We start from the raw sequence: 24,382 nt of genomic DNA, 5'->3' as shown, positions 1-24,382 counted from the left end.
TGCCTCTAAGCCCAAGTAGAGCCAGCAGTAGTTAACTGCTGATGAGGTAGCAGGATTCAGTTATCTGGTACTGGATAGGAACAGATGGAAGAACAAGGGGCAGCTTTAACACTAACTTTTGACTTTGAGATGCCAAGGAGGGCTGAATCTATTCATTCTGAGGATCGGCCCAGACAGACAAGCTCCAGTCATAATAGGAGGGAAAGCAAATTTTGACTCTGTCTGGTTGGAGGAGAGCTCACCTGGTTAGGGGAATGACTTATTAGCTGAAGAAAGGCCTGCCTGGTGCAGTTGGGCGTTGTCATATTGAAACAGGGGCTCCTGGATAATGTAACAGTAAAGCAAAGATGAAGTGCTGAAAAAACAGATGGAGTTGTGAGAAAATAGTTAGAATTGGGTGTCAGAAATCTTCCTATTACAGGCTAGTGCACATGATAAATCTAGCAACTCCCCTACCTCCTTCTCTGAACATACTTGGACATGAGTAAACTTTACCTGAATAAGAAGGCCATACTAGTTGAAGATGACAGACTACTCAAGGCTCTAACGACCGCTGACACCAAGAGATTAGAACTGCTCTCCAAGGTTCAAGTGCCTTGTCTTGCTTTTTCCTGCTTCAGGGACACCGAAAGCAGAAGAACTCTTGATCCCAAGAACGCCAGCTGACCATTGAGTACTAAGTAGGGATTCTTTCAGAACTATGTTTTGACCTAACCAGAGTGAGTTTATTTATGTGGCAACCAAAACCCTAGAAGGAGAGCAGAGGCCAGCACCTCCAATTACTTAGCAGATAGGTGGCTGTCAGCCGGAGTTAAATGATATTTTCTGTCTTTTTCTTTAGGAGAACAGACTGAAAATCAGTAAAGAGGTTATATTCTTCCAGATTGGAGAATCTTGCATTTCTTGATGTATCAAGTACTTTTACAAGGCTGAGTAGACAGAGTAACCTCCATGCAAGGCATATGTAGAGTCATGTGAGTTAGCAATAATAAAACTCTTTTGGCTCCGTAGAACTGTGATGTACGTGTTAGAGCGTAGTGGAGTGCATGCAGGTTTAGAATGTTGAGTTTGCGGTTACGTGCAGAAGAATAAAGATGTGCAATACTGAGGTCTGTGTGTGGTGTAGTCATTATTGGGTACCCAGAGAGTTTACTGTGGTCTCGTAAACTGCTCATGCGTGCCACATGTGCCTCAAGTCGAAGTGGCAAATTGATGATTGGCGTATGTGAAGTTAAAGCGCAATTCCAGCCTTGAAGGTAACGAAAGCTTCACAGAGAATTCTATACATTGGTGGTCAAGAACCTGCTGGGAAGGCCGTAAAGAGAGGTACCACACTAGTACACAACTTAAAGCTATACATCGTACGAAGTGATAACATTAAAGACTGATACAATGAGGTTTTGATAGAGCAGCAAAACACAATAGCAAATTGCAAGATAACGCCACGATCAGAAGGGCTGTAAAACAGAGATCAACCAGGTGTTAGACAGTACACAGAGGGGCCTAAAATCAAAGCAAGTCAAATACAAGAAATGGTCATCTGCTTACCAGAACTGAGTAATGAGAGTCATCATATAACAGCATTTGGTGGAGCGATTCCAGAGGAAGCATCTGGGATTGTGCTTACTGGGCTGTTTATAAAGTGTCACTCCACCAAAGCTGCTGTGTGGTGGCTCAGAACAACTCCAAAATTCTCCATAAAAGTGAAGGGCTCCAATGGAGACGTAGACGGAGGTGAAGGTTCCACAGACTGTTCAGAACGACCCGGAGGCCAGCACAGGGCCTTAGAGATGGTTTGAATAAAGCAGATAATGTCAGAGAGAATTCCACCCTCAGTGTCAGCCAGTCTCATTCATGGTTACAATGCATCAGTCTTCCTGAAACCACCACCATTTGATATCGCCAAAAAGATGAATATTTTCAACAGATGGACTGCTTGGGTAGAGTCATTTAATGATTTCATTGATACGCTACAAGAAACAGATAACAAAAAGATTATCGAATACTTTAAGAATCTAGCTGGTGGAGGAGTAAAAGAAGTCATAAAGAAAATGCCACGAGGTGACAAAATTATACATCATCAAATCAAAAAAACCTTGAATCTCAAATTTAATCCGATGTCGAGTGTAGAGTATGAAAGATACATTTTCAGTCAAGAATGACAGAAAGTTGATGAAACCATCAACACTTTTTTTGAGAGACTTGACACGCTCATCAAACACTGTAATTTCAATGAAGTTAATGATGAGGAAGCTATCCGTCTCAGAGTTATTGACGGATGCCTGTCAGATTCATTGGGGCAACGAGTGCTGAGAGAAACTCTTCGTCAGGAGTGAGGTCTCGTCTGCCAGAGCTGAAGAGCGCGCTGATCGACAAGCTGCTGAGAAGAAGGCCGAAGTAGCCCAGAGTGAGTCAGACCTGAACATGAAAAGTAAGCTAAAGCACAAGCCAGAGGGACAGAAAGTGATGACTCACTGGAAAAAGAAGTTGTGTTTAAGGTGTGGATTTTCCTTTCCACATGACGGTAAATGTCCCATCATTACACAGGTTTGCAAAGGTTGTTGTTATTGTTATTTAATTTTATAAGGCGCACAGCTACCCAGAGGTTTCCCGACGCCGCCTGACATGAACAGAATAGAGAAGGAACTATTGTTTGAATATTCACGTTTTTAAACATTTTCGGAAATTCTCATAGATGGTTTCATTACGAAGTGACAAGGGAAGAGAATTCCACAAAGAGGGGCCCAGACAAGAAAAAGACCGACCACCCATTCGCGACAGTCTGGTCCTGGGAACCGAAAATTTAGCCTGAGTGGAGGAACGAAGAAGGCGCGATGGACGGTAAGGGTGCACTAAGGCATTCAGGTACTGAGGTGCCGTGCCAGATTTGATTTTGTACATATAACTCAGGGCTTTGAATTTAATGCAGTTCTCCACCCTGAGCCAGTGAAGGTCACGGAGAGCGCCTGAGATGGAAGCCATTCTAAGAACCTGGCAGAGCAACCTGGCAGCCGAGTTCTCTACCACCTGAAGTTTACGTGTCACCTCCTTATTGGCTCCTAGATACAGGACGTTGCCATAGTCCAGCCTAGAAGTAAGAGCCTGGACCACAGTTCTTTGAGTGGGAAGGAGAAACATTTTGTAACGGTTTGCAAGGCGAAGGAAAAAATAAGTGCATCACAGCATGAGGACAAAATGACTGCCCGAACATTTCAGAAATGACATTTGGTGCAAGCCCAAGGCTAAGCGACAACACCAATTGAGACAAATTGACACCAAATGAAGTTGATCATCATATAAATCATTGTCAAAATGTTCTTCCATATAAATATCAAGTGAAAGTGAAGACGCTTGATGTCAATGTCGATGTTTTCCTTAGAAAAGTGTGCGCATGTTGGACTGAATACCTTTTGTTATTGACAATGGTGCGTCGATAAACATAATGCCTGAGGAGAAATACAGTGAACTATGTCCGTTGCCACGAGTTACGACATTGAATACTAAAGTGTATACATGGGCTGCATCGATGCCACTGAAAAGCCAAGTTTCATTTGTAACAACAATGAAACAGAAGAAAACAAAAGTACAAGCACCCATTCATGTACACAAGGTACGGCTTCAAGTGCCTGTTTACTCAGCTTCAGCACAGCTGCTGATATGGAACTGATATCAGTGAAATATAACATGAATTCTCATCACAAATAGTAAGTCAGCTCCCTTCATTTTTTCATGGGTTGGGAAAGCTCAAGACTAAGAAAGTACAATTACACAATCGTCAGGAAATCCGTCCTGTTGCTCAAAGACACAGACAAATTGCATTTCATTTAAAGGAAGCTGTTCTTTCTCTACCCCCCCCCCTTTTTGTGTTTTTTGTCTCCTTTTTAGGCCGCATCTAGGGACACGCATAAACGACGTGTTCCTCACCTAATTTCTCTACAGTATCTCCTATAACAAGGACCCATGGGATTATAGGGCGTCTTTTCCCGATTCCCATTTGACACACCTTTTTCTCAGGTCCTGATGAAGCGCTCTTAGATCCATTAGGGACTACTTATAGCGCGAAACATGTTGACCCCTTGATACATCCACACTATTCACTACACGGGTGAGAGAAGAGGGACCGTATTTGTTTAATTTCCCCTCTCACACAGGCAACTGACTTTGCTTCTCCATACCCGTGATATATTTTACCAGACTCCAAGGACATCCTCAATAAATTGCTAGTGTCCTTGGGCTCTTTTTATATCTCACTCACCACATCACTTTGACCCACACACCCCCATGCACAAGTGCGGCAAACTCCTAAAAGATCTCTATCAAAGAGCCCCGTCAAACGGGCCCGTGAGGGACTGCAGCGCCACCCCCACGAGGAGCACCAGCCCGATGATGATGCTATACACCTGCAAGGGTGTGTGAGGGCACCTCTAGATCCACACAGGAGTACCCTTACTCTTTCTCGGCACACTCAAACTCATCTGGAGACACTTCACACTTCCCCACAGCCCACCTGGCTGTTTATTCTTCTCTCTTTCCCCATAGGAACTGTTACCATCCTACATTGCTACTGAAAAAGAATTTGAATCATTTGTTAAACATGATATCATTGAACAATCCACTGGACCAATGCCTTGGGTTTCTCCCAGAGTGGTAGTGCCTAAAAAGGACAGTGAAGGAGCTGTACGCATCTTCGTCGATATACATCAAGCGAACAAGGCAATTGAATGAGAACGACATCCAGGTTCGCACATCGCTGACATGATAACACAATTGAATGGTGTAAAGGTCTTCTCTTGCCTTGAGTTGAATAAGAGGTTTCATAAGTTGGAATTTGAAGAGAGCTGCAGGTACATTATAACCCTTTCTACACATATTGGTCAATTCCAATACAAATGACTTTGTTTTGGAGTGTCATAAGCTTCAGAGTTGTTTCAAGATGTCATTGAACATATCATACAGCTTTTATGAATGCGTTTAATTATAGTGATGACATAAAGGTTTTCGGAGCTACACAGAAAGTGTGTAATTTACCTGCAGATGCAGGTTTGACTTTGAATGCCGATAAATGTGAGTTTCATTAGACAAGTCTTAAATTCTTTGGCCTTGTATTTTCTGTTGGGGGTATATGCCACCCAAGCAAGTTAAAGTGGATGATTTGTCAAGCGTCAGTCTCCCACAAAATGTTTTCATGTTACATTCATTCCTTGGCATGGCCAGCTACTGATCTAGATATATAAAACTGTTTGCCACTGTAAGTGCTCCATTGAGAGACTTGACGAAAAACACATTTTTAATTTTTTGGGTCACATGAATAGAAAGAAGATTTAAGAGAATCAAACAAGCTATCGAGAGTGCTACTGAAAGGACATACTTAAATCAAAAGCTTCATACAGAGATTGTTGTTGATGTTAGCATTGTTGGGTTAGGTGCAATCCTAGCGCAGCACAGCGGGTACCCAAATGCTTGAAGATGTATTGTGGCATATGCAAGCAGAAGTTTGTACCAAACCGAACGTTCTTATTCACAACCTGAGAAAGAAAGTTTAGCAGTGGTGTTGGCTTGTCAACATTTCCACATATTCTTATATGGAAATCCTTTCACACTTGTGACAGTCCATCAAGCATAGTTGCCCCTCTTTGGCAATCCCAAGGCCAAGATGCCTCCTCCCATTGAAAGTTGGGGGTCTATGATTATAAGAATACAACTACACAATTGTGCACCATCGAGAGAAAGATCAAAACCCTCCCAACTACTTCACAAGACTGTCTCTACAGTGCCATGGTACCCCTTCCAAGATGGCTGAAACCTACATAAATTTCATTGTGAAATCAAGCATGCCAGCTACCATTTTCTTAGAACACATTGTCACTTCCACGAGTCAAGCTAGTGACGTTAAAACTAAAAGACATTATTACACATCATTCTTGAAACCAGCGCATTCGACCTCTTACTAGTGACAGTGAAAGCCAGAAGTTTAAAAATTCAAATAAGAACTGTCTTTTACCCAAGTAGGCATTATCCTGAGAGGTTCCAGAATTATTATTCTGGATAGTGTGTGACAACAGATAATTGACTTAGCCCATGATGGGAATTGTCGAATCGTTGCAACAAAACGAGCTCTCTGAGACCAAATCTGGGTCTCTCATCTCAATGAAAGAGTTAAAAGAGAATTGAAGGCCTTTCATCTACACAACTGCTTTTCATTAAAAACCACTTGACAACCCTTAAACATATCAGAGTTGCCAAAGAATGTGTGTGAAAGAATTGCCGTTGACTTCTTTGGTCCTTTTGACAATGGACATCACCTGATGGTGATTGTTGATGAATACTCCTGTTTTCCTTTGTTCGAAGATCTCTTATCTGTCACTCAAGAAAGAGTCATCAAGAGATTAGACAGCATCTTTGCGAGATGGGGTGTTCCTGCGATCTAAAAATCTGACGGCCCACCTTTCACCAGTCGAGAATTCAGAGACTTTCTCAGTCATCTTAATGTGAAGCATCAGAAGAGCACAACTCTTTGGCCACAGGCCAACAGCCTTATTGAACGTGTGATGAGTACTCTCAAGAAAGCTGTTCAGCGTGCTCTTTTGGAAAAGCTTGACCCCAAAACTGTCTTCAATCCCACTTTTTGAGCGTATTGTTTGATCCCTCAGTAGACCACAGGTGAAAGACCTGCAACCTTGATCTTCTGGAGAGCCATGACGACCAAGTTACCTCAATAAACCAAGATCAAGTACTGAGCAAGAACCCATAAGAAAGACTTGGCTTGTAAAAGGAAAATGAAGCCTATGCAGACAAGTGCTGACATGCAAAAGACGTTACTTTCACTAGAGGAGATCGAGTGCTTCTCTGTCAGTCGAGAAGATGGGAATCTGATGCTCCCCTCTATGTTGAGCCATTTCATGTTGTGACCATTATGTGAGATCCCCATATTTCTGACGTGTGGCTCCTCACTTGTCAGGCACCGATGTCAATGTAGAGACTGAGTCTGAAAGGACAATTGAAAACCCCTGCTGCTGTTGTTCCTACATCTTCAACACAGATCATGGGCACTTCGATTGCCTGTCCCCAATTTCCGAAGACACGGCCAGGAGGTGTGATCAGAGTGCCATGAAGACTCATTGAAGAGCCATGATTGTATATATTTTTATAAAATGTAAAGGTTTGTATTTAACAGAGGGGGAGAGATGTAGTGTTGTGTGAGCAAGCAATGAAGGAACCCTTTTGGCTTTTGATGAGTTCCTTGGAACATTGATGTAAGTGTTAGATCGTCATGAAGTGAATGCAGGTTTAGGATGTTGAGTACGAGGTTACACGCAGAAGAATAAATAAGTGTTATACTAAGCTCTGTGTATGGCTTAGTCATTAGCTGGTAGCTAGGTTGGGGAGGTCACTACAGCATGAACTCAGGGTTCTTCAGCCATGAAGGTCTCAGTGCATGCCTGACCAAAAAGTCTTATGTATATTTAAATGTGATGTTAATGAAATTAATGAGAGAGCATGATGGCCAAGTGGTACAGCTTATTGACCTTAAATTCCCAGAGGGTGGTAAACAGAGTGCCATTCTAACCTTTGTCGCTGTGGTTGCCTGAGCAGTAGTGATAATCTTTTTAAGATGAGTGTCTATTCTGCTTCTTGTCTGTAGTGAAATTACATTCACTTGCCTGTTGATGTAGCCTCTACAACCAGAGACACTACTCCAAGTACAGCTACATTATTACTAATTGTAGGTGAAACACAACCCCCTTCTTTATCAGAATTTCTGTTAAGATTAAAGGTTTCCTTAGTTCTCAGCTACGTTTTGTGCAGGTTTAAATTTGAGTTATTGCATATATTAACTAACCCTGGGCGTAGTTCGCGAAGTAGCGCTACGCGTAGTAACACGAAGTGCACTTCGCACTACGCGAGCTACGCGAAGCACTACGCGAACTGCGTAGTAGCCTGTTCGGGGATGATTGCACAGTGCCGGATGCTTGTCCGCACTGTGCAATCATTGAAAACGGCATCTCGCACAGTGCGAGCTGTAGTTTTCTGCCGCTCGAGTAGATTTTTACTCGAGCGACAGCTTTCTCAACGCGGACTGGTAGTTTCTCATCGCGAGCGGTCGCGAGCATACGCGACCACTCGCAATGAGAAACATGACCTCTCCGCGTTGAGAATCTCGCCGGGAGGTTTATTTTCCACACTTGCGATCGGCAACTTGATGTTGCTGATCGCGAACGAGGAAAAAGTCTTGCGGGGATGTCATTTTGCTTGCTCGCGGTCGCCAACTTGACGTTGAGGACCGCGAGCAAGCAAAAAATGACCGCTGCACTACGCTACGCTACGCGTGTTTGCACTGTGCTACGTGCAATTCGCGTAGTGCGAAGTAGCGCAAACTACACGAGCGTAGCGTAGTGCTTTGCCCACGCTTAATATTAACCACAAAATTCACCTATCGCCTGGTAGTCTCAGATGCCTTTACAGCTGCCACAAACTTCACTGTGCCCAGAGGTTTCTACAGTTAAAATATAATATTTTTCACTAGGCTGCATGAGGTCTTATTTGAAGCCTTTTCTGCTAGTTCTCTTGTTTTTATAAACTATTGCATACTTTCCTTTCACATGCACAAAGCTTTCATTTAGGATAATGAAAAGGATGCTCCAGAGAGCTGCTGTTTATGGCACTACACTAGTCTAGCTCCTTTTAAAGAGCTAGCTCAATTGGCAAGCACACTTTGCATTCTGCCATTTATGACCTCCAATTTCAGACAGCATAGCCAATTATACTCTATTTAATGGGTAATTATAACCCTCTTTATGAACTGGTCTTTGCTCTAGAGCCTGCTTCTTGTGTATAATGTATGACCATCAATAGCGCAGTCACAGAAAGACAAATATATGGTCCAGTGCTCCTCCTCCAACTGTCAGACAGACTACCTTTACTATTTCAGAGAATACAGAATATTTAGAATGCATTGTACCACAGGATGGATTTGTGACAAAACTATCTATGTATGATCCTTACTCACTGCTTCCTCATATATAAACCAGCACTTTATATACTAATCTGCTTTATGCATTAACATGCTCAGAGCTATTTAATATCAGTTGAAATCTTCCGAACTGTCCCTTGCTCGAGTGTCATGTTGTTTGCAGACTTGCAATTAATTCTTACAAGAAACGTGGTGTACGACCCCTACATTTGTGGAGGGGGTTTCCTCACATTTCCTTGGTGCAATCGCCTCTCAATCCGGGCGGGTGAAACCTTCCTCAAGGCAGTAAACAATAAAGTGATGGAATATTCAAATGAATCTCAGCCACTTGGGATCACTCAAGCTGTATTCCAGTCCATTGTTTTTCACCCACTGTGCCACTCCTGACAGAGATCTGCCACACGTCAACCAGTCTTGGTCCTGCTCCAATAGGAACAGTCCAGCATGAACTGCCTGGCCAGATCCTCTCCAGACAGGAACACATGTAACCCCAGACCCGTTCTGACTAGCTCTGGCCGTGATTCCTGTGGCACAGAGTGCACACATATGCAATTAAATGTGCCTCAGAAACATAACACAGATCTATGACCATGTGAGTGTGTAGCCTCCTTTTGAGCCTCCCAGTCCCAGCTACCCGTGCACCTGCCACCCATTGCTTCGTTGCAGCGCTGCAGTGACCTCACTACTTTCCTTAGTGAAATCTAGAGACATTAGCAGCTAGCAACTATTCCACTCCTAAAAACACCTCCACCTCACTGCTTATCATATCGACACATGAAAAAATTGTCTCCGCCTGTAAGTTTTTTGTGAAACAACATGGAGGCTGAGGTTACAAGTCAATCCATTAATATGCTCAAATGTTTCCCTTTGGAACAAGTACCCCCACAGACACACACATACACACACGCACACATACATTTCAAAATGACAGGGCATATTATCAAGAAACTGTGTTAAAATGATCGCCGCTTTAGCGGCGGAAAACTGCCGCTAATACGGCGATAATGGGTTTGATAATATGCCCTTGAGAATTCCCATAGAAGCCCAGGTTCTGGTGTCAACATGGGCTTCTATTGGAATTCTCTGCGGCATATTATCAAGCCCATTATCGCGGCTTTCGCAGCAGTTTTCTGCCACTGAAGCGGCGATAATTTTAACACGGTGCTTGATAATATGCCCCAAAATCCTTTAACAAAATGCACCTTTACCACATTTATTAATTAAACTTAGTCACACAGTTATGTTTAAAATTCTATCAGAACTGTTTAATAGCTATCTAAATCAGGATGATTCTCTTTCCCTAGAAGTACATTATGCAAACATTGCTACCTCTACCCAATGGAGCTAACACACAAACGCATTTATGATTACGGTAACTAGAACTGCAGGAGTACTCTGGCTATGCCTTCATCTCACTGCTTTGTATTGCACCACCTCTACCATTGTTTCCTGGCCTGCTCAGCAATGTCTGTGCTGTCCTTTACAGACTGCAACTGTGAAGTTCATTTGTGTCCATGACCGATCTCCTGGTGTCAAGCATGTTCACAGTCTCCACTTGTTTTTCTGTAAACCTTCATCAAACATCTTACCTGTACCCTGGTTATTTCTAATGTAGGTGTGCCACTTTGTCCCTCTGGTGTTCCGGATCCTGTGTGCATCTGTGTTAACTGAACTGTGGTGGCACCTGAGGCTATGGTTTGGGAGGTGTGAGTGCTGCAGTTAATCTCTCACTGCTGGTGGTAGTATCATATTTGAAAGGGTGCCTTGTTTATCCATTTCATACTCTGCTGCTTTTGTACTGTACTTACTTACTCCCAGGCATATTTCTATATTTCTCTGCCAGTCTCCAGTGCTAGAAATGATATTTGGAAATTAGGAACTCGTCTCCAATTGATGAAGCAATGGTTTTGCATTTGTGACTCACAGCAGGTTGTTAAATAGACTCACAGCAGGTTGCTAAATGGGAAATAAAATATTCACTTGTTGTTTATCTGCCCAACATGGTAGAAGGGCTTATGCTGAGAATTCAAAAGATTGACTGGGTCAGACAAACACTAATGGATAGTGCCCTTCATAGCATGGTAGGCTAATAATTATTGGAGGTTCTAATATTAGAACATTGGAATGTTGGGAGCTCCATTGAAGACAGTGGAGTGCTCAGAGCTTCCAAAGTTTGGTAATAGCCCACGGAGCGCCAACGTTCCAATTCCTCAGTGAGTGGAGGGAATTGAAATCCCCTTGGCCTCACTGAGACCTTTGTTTAATATGTTACAACATTCTGCCCTCTAGTGGTGGAATGTTCTAATAGCCTTATAACCCTGCAAAGCTGGGCTATACCAGCCATTAAAGCCCAGCTCCCTTGTTAAAGGCCCTTGCCGAAGCGTGCTTAATAGCTGGTATAGCCCGCTAAGGCAATAGTAGACCCCGTAACATTTCAATTTGATTCTGGAATAAAGTCATCAAAAAACCAAGCAGTATGTGCACTCAATAAAGTCCCACTCATATTTCAAGGTAGCTTATCACACGTCAGTCAATGTTCAAAACGGACCCCTCATTTAGAAGAAGCCGGTAACTGAATGTCATGGCCACTCTACTTTTGGTTCCCCCACCTTGTTTACGCAATGGGAGAAAATGGCTTTCCCAACATCAGTGCTGCTACCAATCTGATTACTGAGAGAGACAAGAATTGGACCCAATTTTTACTATAATGGCATCCAGCTAGCTGCTCTTTGTAGCATGGCCTCTCCTACACCATTTCTGCTGGCATGCCGTGTCAAACTTGGCAGTCCTATAAAAAAAAAAAAAGAAGCTCAATGTGGTCAGAGAGATCTTCAGCATCTCGAGACATTAGGTTTATTATTTCCGAAGAAGGACCTCTTTATTGAGTTTTGAATAGCACAAACTCGACCCAAAGGTATCAGAACGCTTTACATGAGCATCAGTTGCATTACAGACAGACACATTCATTCTGTTAGGCAGGAGGAAATTAAAGAATTCGCCCCGGATCATAGGAGGTTGAACTTCCCTGCCGAGACTACAACCAGCTTCCTGAGCTTCGAGGCTGACTGTTCTAACCGTTAGGCCCATCTTCTAAGGTGTTTGTTGGTATTTGGAAATACTATAAGGGATGACTGGTCTACCATATTGGCATAGCATAACGGATCTGCCACCTGGTGTGTGGGGCTAGCTCAATGATGCCCTTGTTTTCCTAGAGCCAGTTAATAAAGATCAAAGAAGTTCAGCCACTGCGTGGGGATCCGTTTGTGATGCACCGAAGAAGTCACTCACTTAAGGCTAGTTACAACTTCTGAAAAAACTTGTTTTTTACTTTTTGCGCTCCTGAATGAGGGGTGAGGTGCTCCATTGCATGTAGATTACTTATGATTCAATGAACCCAGATAAACTGGCTAACAGTTCCTACTGGTGTACTCCAATGACTCCTGGATATTATGGGTTAAAGGCTGGATTAGTCTTTGACCAATTTTATTTTATTGGAACTACAGCAAGTCTGCTGAGGTTTCTTTCTACCATGTAACCATTCAACTGGGTTCATCAGAGGATTTTAATAGGCCATGAGTTACTAAAATGCCTTTAATGTTCCAACAATCTAAGTACCACTATGGATGCCAGAAGAAAAACAGTGATGGGTGAAGCGAGACTTCCAAATTGGGCCTCAGAAGAAAGAAACAGAGACTGCTACTTAATGCAGTACACTCCTTTGGTTAGCATCAAAGGTTCCAATCAGGGCTGGCTTTAGGGCGGTGCGACCGGTACAGCCACACTGGGGGCTGATCAGGGGGCGTGGGGGGGCACTGACCTCAGGGTGGGTGCGGTAACAATAATGTACGATTTAAAAGCACCTGCTGTTGACTTCCTTGTAGCATCCAGCTTCCAGGCAGCAATAACAATGTGAGATAACTCTTGTGGGTAATGTTCCTGCTAGAAAGAGAGACCAGGGTGTTGTCTAGTGGCAGTTTTGACTCCCCATAAAGTAGTGCAGAGGATTAATATACCTGCTGCAAAGAACAGATCTGGATTTAATGTGGATCGCTGAGTGGGTTAGTAAAGCCAGCCTTTACTAGTGCTTTAAATCAAGTTAAATGTATTTTAAAGAGGTGCTATGGAGAGATGAGGGGCACTTTTTTCTGAGTGGTAGTGAGGGAATCCGAGGAGGAGGTCATATGGGGAAGGGGGCCCAAAAAGGAGTGTCTACCGGGTTCCACCATTGCTAAAGCCTACCCTGGTTCCAAGATGGACCAAATGATCATGGGAAAGGAGAGAGCGTGAGCTACTCTATTGCAGCGGCCACTGCGAAACTTAAAACAAATAATTGTATGCTAACTTTATAAACCTGTTATAACTTTGTATGATAATGCAATTCCCATATCAAAATTGTGCGAATTGCTATCCTCTACTCATGTAAAAAAAAATCTGGCATCATCAGCCAATGGTAACAGATTTCGCTTGCATGTTACTTTCTCCTAATTTGGAAAGATTGTGGAAGTGTTGTAGAGATTATAGACCATAACCCTGACGTTGCAGTCTTGTACCTTGACATGCTAGGCTGTCAAATATCAGCAAGGCTCAAATTACACCCATAAGCAAACATGCTGATGCATTAGGTAATTTACATTTTACTTGATGGCTTGCTGATTATTAATATTAGGATTGCTAGTTTCTTCCTTCTCTTTAACTTTACTCGTGTTATGAGGTTCTGATTGCGAGAAAGTGAAATCTGGACTTCGAGAATGGTACAACAGCAGGCTCTACAATGCACGATTGGCTGAAATTCTGATGGTTAAAATGTAGAGCATTCATGTCTCTTTCATAGAAAAATGCCAGCTCTGTGCTGTGTACTATAAGTCTGAAGAAATGTGTGAAATAGCTAAATCTCAGGAGCATGCATTTTTCATCTTTAGAGTTTCTTATTATGATGACCAGGTAGAGGAACGCAAATCAGCAATACAGGCTTTACTTGTTGAATTTGGAAACAAACATAGGGGCATATCAACAACAACCGGCGATAATTATCGCTAAGCACACTTAGCGCTAGGATAATTATCGCCGGCTAGCGTGGACTTTTATCGCTGAGATAGCGTGCTATTAGCAACGCTTATCTCAAAAGCGATACAAATCCTAGCGCTAACTGCCTAACGTGAGATTATCATCGCTGGAAACCCAGCGATAATCTCACGAAATGTGGCGTTAGCTTGTTGATAGGGCTTCACAAACTTAGCCATGATATCCACCCTCCATAGGATATCATGGCTAAGTCAGTCCTGAAGCAGGCTTAAGGAAAGTAGCGATAACAGGGGTTATCGCTACTTTTCCTGCCGCTATGCTTCATAGCGTGGGGCTTGATGATAGGAGAAATGTCGCTTAGCGACATTTCTCCTGTCATGTTAGGTCAGGAACACCCACTTTGCATCTCATTAGAGATGCAAAGCTGGGCGTTAAGATTTTGTGCGTTAAAGCAAGGTTTCACGCGTTAGTGTGACCTTGCTAATTAGGCGATAAAATTATCGCCGCTTTTCGGCCGAAAAGGGCCGCAAAAGCGGCGATCATTTTCTATCGCCTCGTTGCTGATATGCCCCATAGCTTAATGAACGGGGCACAGGCTTTAGTTCCAGATTAAAAATCGCATGTTACTTTGTCAAATCATTACGTATAGTTATTGTTGCAAATTTGAAAGCGGTTGTTATCAGGCCTCGTGCCCTAAGGAAATTGACAATTTACTTTCCTCTACCCTGGCAATGTCGTTCGAGGTAGACACTTACAATTGTCTTGATGGTAGGAGAAAAGTGTGTGTTCACAGACATAGAAAATGTCATTGATCAACGGAAACACATTATTTGACGAAGGTAACATTTCTTACAGGGAAATGGATGGATTAACTAAATAAAAAGTGTCTCCTATAGGCCAGAGGGGCTGAAAGGAGTCAGTCGCATATTCGGCTGAACATAAGTAAAGCACATTGCTGGTTGTTGCAGTTCTGAATGGTCTTCTGGAGACTCCTACCTACTGTAAAACTGAGAATTCCCCCCCCCCTTCCCACCCCTCCCTCCATTTCTGATCACCTCTCAATTGAACAGGCAAACGGGCACATTAAACAGATGTAATTAACTAGGCAGCATATTAACGGTACTCTGCCCAGAGCAATAGGCAATCAAGTAGACTAGATGTGAGTAACCCAATATATCCGACAATATATATTATTTCTCCATAAATACAGATTTGTTTCTTTAAAAACAAAAAAACATTTGTTCAAAGCAAAGAAATCAAGTGGTTTTAAAAACACGCCTGACTGTAGCAACTTCAGCATCCAACTTCAGCATAACCGGATAGATCGATTTGAGTTCATTATATCATAATAAAAGCTGGCCTCATTAAAAAAAAAGTGCACCTTTCCAACATGTATTAATGAAATATAGTCACATGCTTATGTTTCAAATGCTATCATACTTACCTGGGGACATATCAGCAACGGCCAGCGATAATTATCGCTGGCCGTGCTTAGCGATAATTTTCTTATCACTGGCTATCTCTGCTTTTTATCGCCCTGGTAGCGCGTTATCATCAATGCGCTGCTCCAGGGCGATAAAAATTCCAGAGATAGCGATGTTATCGCCGTTTTGCAGAGAACATCGCTGGTTTCCCAGCGATGTTCCCTGCAAAATGGCGATAATCTTGCTGATACGACCCTGTAGTCGTATCAGCATAATCCACCCCCAATGTTAGGGGTGGCTTAGTCAGGATTTTAGCAGACATTAGTTTTTGGAGAAAACAGCAGTTTTCTCCAAAAACTAATGTCTGCTAAAATGCAAGGGCATGCTTGCTGATAGCGCAAAGACGCGTTATTGCTCTCCTCACATGTAGTGTATGTCAGGAACGCCCACTTTGCATCTCATTAGAGATACAAAGGTAGGCGTAGTGTAAAAGGGTACTAACATGCGAATACGCATGTTAGCACCCTCTTGCTGATAGGGCGTTGGTTTTATCTCCGCTTTTCTGGCTTTTAAAGCCAGAAAAGCGGAGATAAAGCCCTTGATGATATGCCCCTAATAGCTAGAGAGAGAGAATGATTCTCTTTCCCTGCAAAGGACATTTTGTGAACATTGCTACATCCACACTGTGGAGCTAATGCACAAAAGCATTTATGAGCATCCAGTGCCTTTGTCAGTCAGCTCGAATTGGAAAGAGCATTTACAACACAACCTTTACCAACATGGGGGCATATCAGCAAGGCGAGGATTATCGGCCGAAAAGCGGTGATAATTTTATCGCCTAATTAGCAACCTCACGCTAACGCGGGAAAACTTGCGTTAGCGTAGGATTTCCTAACGCCCAGCTTTGCATCTCTAATGAGATGCAAAGTGGGCATTCCTGACCTGACATGACAGGAGAAATGTCGCTAAGCGACATTTCTCCTTTCATCAAGCCCCACGCTATGAAGCATAGCGGCAAGAAAAGTAGCGATAACCCCTGTTATCGCTACTTTCCTTACGCCTGCTTCAGGACTGACTTAGCCATGATATCCTATGGAGGGTGGATATCATGGCTAAGTATGTGAGGCCCTATCAACAAGGTAACGCCCCATTGCGTGAGATTATCGCTGGGTTTCCAGCGATAATCTCACGTTAGGCAGTTAGTGTGAGGATTTTTATCGCTTTTGAGATAAGCATTGCTAATAGCACGGTATCTCAGCGATAAAAATCCACGCTAGCCGGCGATAATTATCCTAGCACTAAGTGCGCTTAGCGATAATTTTTGCCGGTTGTTGTTGATATGCCCCCAGGACCTTTACCAGGCAGTCTTTAGCGTGCATGGAAGTACTACACGGGTACGTTTTTTTAATCCTTACCATGCAGTACTTTCTTTTTTTAACTTTTTAATGTTGTTTAAGAGAAAACGGGGAAAGGTGCTGGTAAAGGGAGAAACGGACGACTTTAGGTTCAGAGGTGCATCTTGGTAAAAGGAGGTAAGGGGAGTTTTAGGATTTATGGCTAGGGAGAGGAAAAGGGAGTTAAGGGTAATTTTTGGGTTCAGGGGTGGATAGAGATAAATTGAGGTAAGGGGACTTTTAGGCTTTAGGGAAGGGTAGATATAAAGGGAGGTAGGTTGATTTCGGGTTTGGGGTGGATAGAGATAGTAAAATGGAGGTAAGGGTCATTTTAGAGTTTAGGAGTAAGTAAAGCTAAATGGAGGTAAGGGTGATTTATTAGTTCAGGGATGGGCGGAGGTAAACGGAGGTAAGGGGAATTTTAGAGTTCAGGAGTAAGTAGAGGTAAATGGAGGTAAGGGTGATGTTATAGCTGAGAGCATGGAAGAGGTGAAGGGAGGTTTGAAATGAAAAAGGAAGGTTTGGAGCATTCCACCCAAAATTTTAAATGATATATCTATATATACCTCTCTATATATATCTCTATATATATATAGGCGTGGGTGTGTGTGTATGTGAACACACACACAGATATACCACAAAATTCATGATAAACGATAAAGGTTCCCAAAGTAATCCCGCGCATTGTAAAGTTCAACGCGTGGGATTACATGTTTGGTAAGGACACGCAAAGTAATGGCATGTGCTGTAAAGACATACATCTGGCCTTAACATGTGTAAGCTTTCTTCTAGAATGGAAAGACTGCAGATACAGTTTGATGATGCTGTCTGTGCAGCACGAGCTGAAATAAAAACGTGTCCACTCCTGTCTGCTTTGTCGATACTCGTCGCTCTAGATATATCATATTAGATAGCATGTGCTTGTCAACCAAGCCTCAGAGAGACATAATGGCGGCTGTACATCATACACATTGCACTAGGTAGTTGGGTCCTACACCGGCTCTTAAAAATCACCATTAAACTCAGGTACTGTGCGCATTCTGATGAAAGGCACTTGTTCAAATGACAGTAAATGGTGATATTTTCAGAAGGTTTGCACGTCTAAGATCGACACAAGCACAATGTGATGGCGAGTATTTTACCTTTTTGTACATTATCCACAAATGCTTGGTGATGGGAAATCACACATCACAGAAAGCGTCACACAGAGGTTCAATATGAACCATTATCGTTTCATATATTCTATATAAAAAGAGCTCGTCTTACTTTCCCCGTGTGGTTTCAAAGGCGCCCTTCTTTGAGACGACCTGCTGGATGCCGTTGCTGTAGACGGTCTGCCTGGAGGCCCGGTTGCGCGTCTTGTCCTCCGCGTCAGGTATGGGTGCGGGAGTGGACTCTGGTGGTGCGCTTGCTGTGGTCGTTGATTTTGCTTCCAGAGCTGCAGTTCGATCTTCCAGCACTGCAGGACTTGCTTGCGTCTGAGGTTTGGCAAATATTCCCTCGTGTGTGCTTCTTTCTGGCATTTCAGGTTCATCCGTGACGGCTTTATCAGTTGGGAGAACATTGAGTCGGTCTGTCGCTGAGTCGATTGGAGGGACTACGGGGTCGCTGTGCGGTTCCGCGGCATCCACAGAAGCGACGCTGAAGATGCCTACTTTGGGGCCAGTTGCAATCTCGGGCGTGGGTTTGACACTCTCTGCTTCGTTTGTGCCAGTAAGGATCATGCCAACACTTCCAGATTCCCTGTCGGTGTGCTCTCCCCAGGGGGTGCCTGCTGTCACGTGCTGCGTACTGCCATACCAACATTGTGAGAGGACGAGGACGAGTTCTAGAACATTCATCTTCAAAATGGAATGTCGCAGCTCAGCCTTGGCTGCGAGGTTCGTGGCAAGCCTGGTTCTGCACAGCTCTTCCCCGCTCTCCGCGTTTATTTACACTTTGGGGAGGCAGAAGGATGGGCCGTAACTTGGTTTCAGAGAGAGGAAACAGGTTGCAGAGCGTCAGAATGAGTAGAGGAAACTCCACTTCCTGTTTCTGCGAAGGCCCTGGAACCTGTGACCCCTTTGGAGTGCAGGGCGGCTCCACAGATCACAGAGAGGGCAGGGGTGGGCCTCTCCAAAGGCTGCAGGATGGGGAATAATGGGGCACGCACAAAATGGAAAGCATTGCACATTAGATTATTTAAAACAGTGATTTTCCCACCGTGTGAACACTGCGAGCATCTATCAGTTCCCACGTTTCTGGGCGTGGAGGTTGCTCTACTCTGAGCATAGAGCTCTTAGCAGCTAAATAGGAACTTCAGTGTTGTGCCAGCGGTGCTTTGTAAAAAAAAAAATAATAATAAATAAGTGCCAGGGCCCTTGTTAGGAGGCCACTGCAGCTTGTGCCACCCATTGCCTCTGCAAGCCCTGCCAATAACAGCACCAACACAGCTACTAACCACATACATGCCAACATTTTAGAACGGGAAGGTGGGAGATTTAAAAATAATAACCGGCTGAATATATTTCTCCCATTGACTTCTATTGAGGCCTGAATCAGGTCTAGTCATGTACTGGGACTAAATCAAACCATCGTTTTTCTACCTTACCTGTCAGGAGCAGGGACAAAGCTGTATGGCAGGCAGAGAGAGTGTGACAAAAAATGTTGTGCAGTGGCCTGCAGGAGAAGGTCACTGGCAGTGCATGCTCTGAGACACACAAGACCAGTCCCTGTCTCAGGGGCGTAACACAGGCTCCCACAGCCCCCGCAGTGCGGGGGTCCCAAGCTCCAGGGGGCCCCCTCGGCACTGCACTCTGGCCAGAGAGCTACTGATTGAGCCTTGAGGGGGCCCCTCCGTGTACTGTGCAGGGAGGCCCCCTCAATTTTCGTTACGCCAGTGCCCTGTCTGCAGAAGCCTGACCAGGAATCAGATTTTTGCATACAGGAATCGGGAGGCGGGAGATTAGCCTTGAAATCTGTAGTCTCCTGTCTGAATCGGGAGGGCTGGCATGTATGTAACCATCACACTCCTACAAGTGTAACAGTTCAGACTCTTACAGGCCATCAAAGTTATATGAGTGGCCTGAGTGGGAGGAATTAGTTGTTTTTTTTATTGTATAAGAAATTCATAACCAACTGTTGTGCTTATCTCTAAATTAGACAAACAGAGCTACCATGTGTCAGACAATCATAAGTGCCGGTTTTGATAATTAAGTGCTATTTACTATTTATTTATCCTTATTAAAATGCATCTGTTCTGCCTTCAGCTTGAACAGCACAGTACATTTGTATTAAAATGAAGCATGGCCCAGCCCTATCACTTTGGGATGACCATTTGCTAAAGTGTGATCTTGATCTGTACTCCATGCTAAGTGCCTAATCCACAAATATTTTCAGAACTTAAATACAATGAGGTACATAAAATGTACATAGAAATTTCTAATACCATTATTTTTGAATTTTCTACCTGCAATGTGGATCCGAAAATGCAGAAATTCAGGCAGTATGGGAGAATTTCTGCAATCAAGTAGTAAATTGTTGCAGTGGGCTTTATGTTCGTCCTGATGGATCCGCATGTCCAAGTTTGTGAGCAACCAGAAATTCTTAAGGTTGCGGTACACTGATTATATGCAAGGTATTCTTTGTATAGGAAACGATAGCAAATGATTTCTTGGCCACGCGTAAGTACTATCTGTTGTGGAATGGGATCAGAGAGAGGACACGCTCATGTTTAATGGGAGGAGGAAGGGTGTAGGAAAAGAGTCTTCTCCACCAGGAAAAATATTGTGCCTATGGTAAATCAAAAAAAAATTGCCAAGGGATAATGAACTGTTGCTTCACGTTTCCATATAGAAAAATGACCACTTTATGATAATTGTGTATGTTCAAATCTTACACATGTACTGCTGGATAAGTATTAACTGGCTTATCTTTACCAAAGTATTCCTGAAAGTCTTTCTGAGTTTCAAAAAAGTTTCTAAAAATTTGATGTTAGACCTGGCCCTTTTGACAGTTTTTTCCACAAACTTTTTGCCTTTTGCCTCCTATTTTTCTGACACTGTTTTTGTTGGCTATAGGACTCTGGGCACTTTACCACTGCTGATCAGTGCTAAAGTGCATATGCTCTCTGTATAACTTTGAATTTGATAGGTATGCATGCACAGTTTTAAACTGCCATGTTGCCCTGGGAAGTGCACCCACTTGCCAGGCCCTAACCCTCCCATTTCTTATATGTAAGGCACCACTATGGTAGGTCAAGGTAACCCCATGGGAGGGTGCTGTTTATGTGAAAGGTAGGAAATGTACTAATGTGTGTGACATGTCCTGATAGTGAAATACTGTGTATTTCGTTTTTCACTATTGAAAGGCTGTCTGTCCCATAGACTTATCATTGGGGCTGCACTATAACAATTTTACATGTGTAACTTTCAATAGGCACAAGATAGAAAAATGTAGTAGAGGCTCTCCGTACTCAGAATTTATTAACGCACCATTTGGTAAAGGTGGTTTTTAGGTCGAGCATTCAAGACCTCTTGTATATACTTTAGTATACACTTATTATATACTTATATGTGTATGTACTTTATGGTCTCTGGAGATCATCCCTAGGGCTTGTCTGCTTTCGCTTAGGGACATTTTTCTGTTCAACTGTCTCTATTTAACTGTCTTGATAGAAAATGACCAGCAGAGGTCAGTAAAATACCAGAATCACTTTAGCATTCTCTAGATTCCATTCCATAGAAACTGTCCTCCACGAGCACCCATAGACAATCATATTTTTTCCAAATCTTGTATTTTCAGTGATATTACCACCGTAAGGCCCTGATTTTATATTAAGAACCGAGCTTTGGACAATAAAATTTCCTGCTGAAAGGCAATATTTCTCTCTATGTGTTCCCATACCTGTCGTGTCACGCAGTTTGGTGTTTACTTTCCCTCCATGTTAAAGAACAGTAGAAGTTTCAGCACCCAGGCTAATGTGCTGCATAGCTAAATACATATAAGGTCCCAAAGGAGAGACCAATTGCATTGCAAATGCTTGTTAAATTGGGTATTTGAAAATGCCACTTTTAGAAAGTGGGCCTTTTCTTGCTTTACCATTCTGTGTGCCTTTGCTGGTTGTGTATTCAACGTCTGGTGTTGGAGTGACAGGAGCTAGGGATGTGCATTCACTCTAGACAGTCAGAAGGAGGGTTGAGGTGTGTCCTGCCTTGCCTGGGTGACTCATAGCTGTGCTGAATAGATCTGGTATGCATTTAGAGTGGTGGGAGGAGTTTTGCTTGCACCTGAATAGGCTGTGTCCCTTTTTCTCAATGATGTCTCCTCCCCTATGGTCATGCTGCACCAGGGAGGACAGGACTGGTTTGGACTGGGTTCAGAGACCCTTGCCACAAAGAGAACAATGACAAACTGGAGTATAAGCACTATGCCTAAAACCCCAGGACTTTAGATCACTTCAAGGAACAAGAGGACCCTGCCAAGAAGAAGAGCGGAAGGACTGTGTGAGGAACGCTGCCTTTTATGTGTGAAAGGTGGGTTGTCTGCTGCTTCTGTCTGTGGTGGAAGCAAAGGACAGATTATTTTTGCCCTGCTGTTGCATCCTGCTTGAAAAAAACTCTCCAAGGGTTTGTGTATGCTTGCCTCCTGTTGGAAGTCTTAGGGAGAGAAAAGACTTCAAGAAGGATACTCACTGTGCTTGAAAAGAACTTGCTTGGGAGGAGATCTGAAGAAGCTGCGTGAGGAGCGCTGCCCCTAATTTGTGTGGGGTAGAATGGCCTGCGATAGTTGATTTTGCCTGGGGCAGGGAAAGGACTGGACTGTTTCTTCATAAAGTTGCGAAAGCAGCACATTGTGAGCATTGTGTCCTTCACCCTTCCATTGTTTAAAGTCAAGTGTGTGTTGAGAATTTTATTCTCAAGACGGGAGAAGCGCTTTTGGCTCTGCTCCCTGATCAGCATGTGTTGAGAGCCGTTGATTTCGTAATGAATCTTTGTGCTGGTTCCCTGTATTCCCATGCAGCGTTGTACCATGTGCACCAATGAAAACCACAGCGGGGTCTTGTTGGAGGGAGGCCCACCGGGTAGTCGGGGAGACTATTCCGGGCACCTTCCTACCGCGAAGTTTATAGCCGAGCGCCGCTGAGAAGCCCCCTCGGGGAGGTCTTTCTCCTATATTCGTACTAGGCCCAGTAACACCACCACACAGGACTCAATAGTAGTTGCGAGAGTAGATTCTTTATCGGCAGCAATACGGGCAATACGGGCAATATTTACAGAGGGATCGAGGGATCCTATCAGAGTCTCAATGTTCGTTCCAGAGGGTAGGGTAGCGGGACAGTCTTAGTGCCAGCCAGGCACGGGAGGGCTCTGCGCCAGACCTTGGATGCTGGTCTCAGAGCGGCTCGGACGTGGAGAGCCGTGACGTCGTCTGCAGGGCTCGGATGGTAGTTCCGCTTCGGTCGAGCCGCGACGAGGTCAGCGGGGCTCTGGTGGTAAAGTTCAACAAGGCCGGCCGCGACGGCGTCAGCAGGGCCCCAAAGGTTTGTGAAGGTCTTTAAGCACGGTGGAGCCGCGACGTCGTCAGCAGGGCTCAAGTGGTGGTTCAGGATGAGTCTTCTTCCGTAGGGTCAGCCGCGATCCGATCAGCAGGGCTCTTGACTCCAGGATACAACTACTGCCCTGTTGTCGGGACGCCCCAGATATAGGACGGGAGCCCTTTGATGTCCGGACCCGTGCGCCCGGAGGGGGCGGAGAGTCCGGGTAGGGAGCGGCCAGACGCCCAGCAGGAGAGGCGCCAGGCCCCAGAGAGCTGTGGGGTGATCACACCTAGGTGTGGAGAGACAGTAGGGGGTCCCATCGATACTGCCCTCCGCCGGGAGTGGGAAGGGCTCACGTGGTATCCCCCGGGCCAGGGGTTGGCGTCTCGATGTCGGGCCTCGCTGGGACCGAGGCCGGGTAGAACAGGGTCATACAGGTGGTCACGTGGAGTGACGTGCAATCCAAGATGGAGGAGCCCCGATGTGCATGGGACCTCGTGCGGCTTAGCGCGGGGAAACAGGACCACGCCACGAGGCCGGCTCCCACATGCGTCCCCCCCAGCTGAAGGCAGGGAGAGTCACCCATCTTCTTGGGGGTTCTCCTCGCCGAGGCGGAAGAATCGGGACAGGCCGTCAGCATTGGCGTGGTCGTTGCCGGGCCGGTGTTCAACAGTGAAGTCCATCCCTTGCAGCGAGATGGACCAGCGTAACAACTTGGGGTTCTCGCCCTGCATTTGCATGAGCCACCGCAAGGGCCGGTGGTCAGTCTGGACCCTGAAGTGGGTACCGAAAAGGTAGGGCCGGAGCTTCTTGAGAGCCCATACCACAGCGAAGGCCTCCCTCTCGATGGTGCTCCACCTCTGTTTTTGCGGCAGCAGTCGGCGGCTGATAAAGGCCACCGGTCGGTCGAGGCCCTTGGCGTCCAACTGGGAGAGGACTGCCCCGACCCCGTACTCCGAGGCATCAGTCTGGACTACAAATTCCTTGCTGTAGTCGGGGGCCTGTAGCACAGGGGCAGCGCACATGGCCGCTTTGAGAGCATCAAACACGGTCT

At 44.5% G+C, this 24,382-nt stretch overlaps 1 protein-coding gene across 2 annotated transcripts in view; it reads right to left on the bottom strand.

The window, feature by feature from the left end:
- The window catches only part of MMRN1 (multimerin 1), a 310,831-nt gene extending 291,997 nt beyond the window's left edge, over positions 1-18,834 (bottom strand). The window contains exon 1 of one of the 2 annotated variants that reach the window (XM_085635412.1): positions 18,078-18,834. In XM_085635412.1, the coding sequence (XP_085491538.1) occupies positions 18,078-18,652 (575 nt within the window). In that variant the 5' untranslated portion in view covers positions 18,653-18,834. The remainder of the gene's footprint in view (positions 1-18,077) is intronic. The other variant, XM_085635402.1, reaches the window with a different exon arrangement.
- Between the last annotated feature and the right edge of the window lie 5,548 nt (positions 18,835-24,382).

Source organism: Triturus cristatus, chromosome 2_1 (assembly GCF_964204655.1).
Source record: "Triturus cristatus chromosome 2_1, aTriCri1.1, whole genome shotgun sequence".
Taxonomy (NCBI): domain Eukaryota; kingdom Metazoa; phylum Chordata; class Amphibia; order Caudata; family Salamandridae; genus Triturus; species Triturus cristatus.
This window is presented reverse-complemented; position numbering and strand designations above follow the sequence as displayed.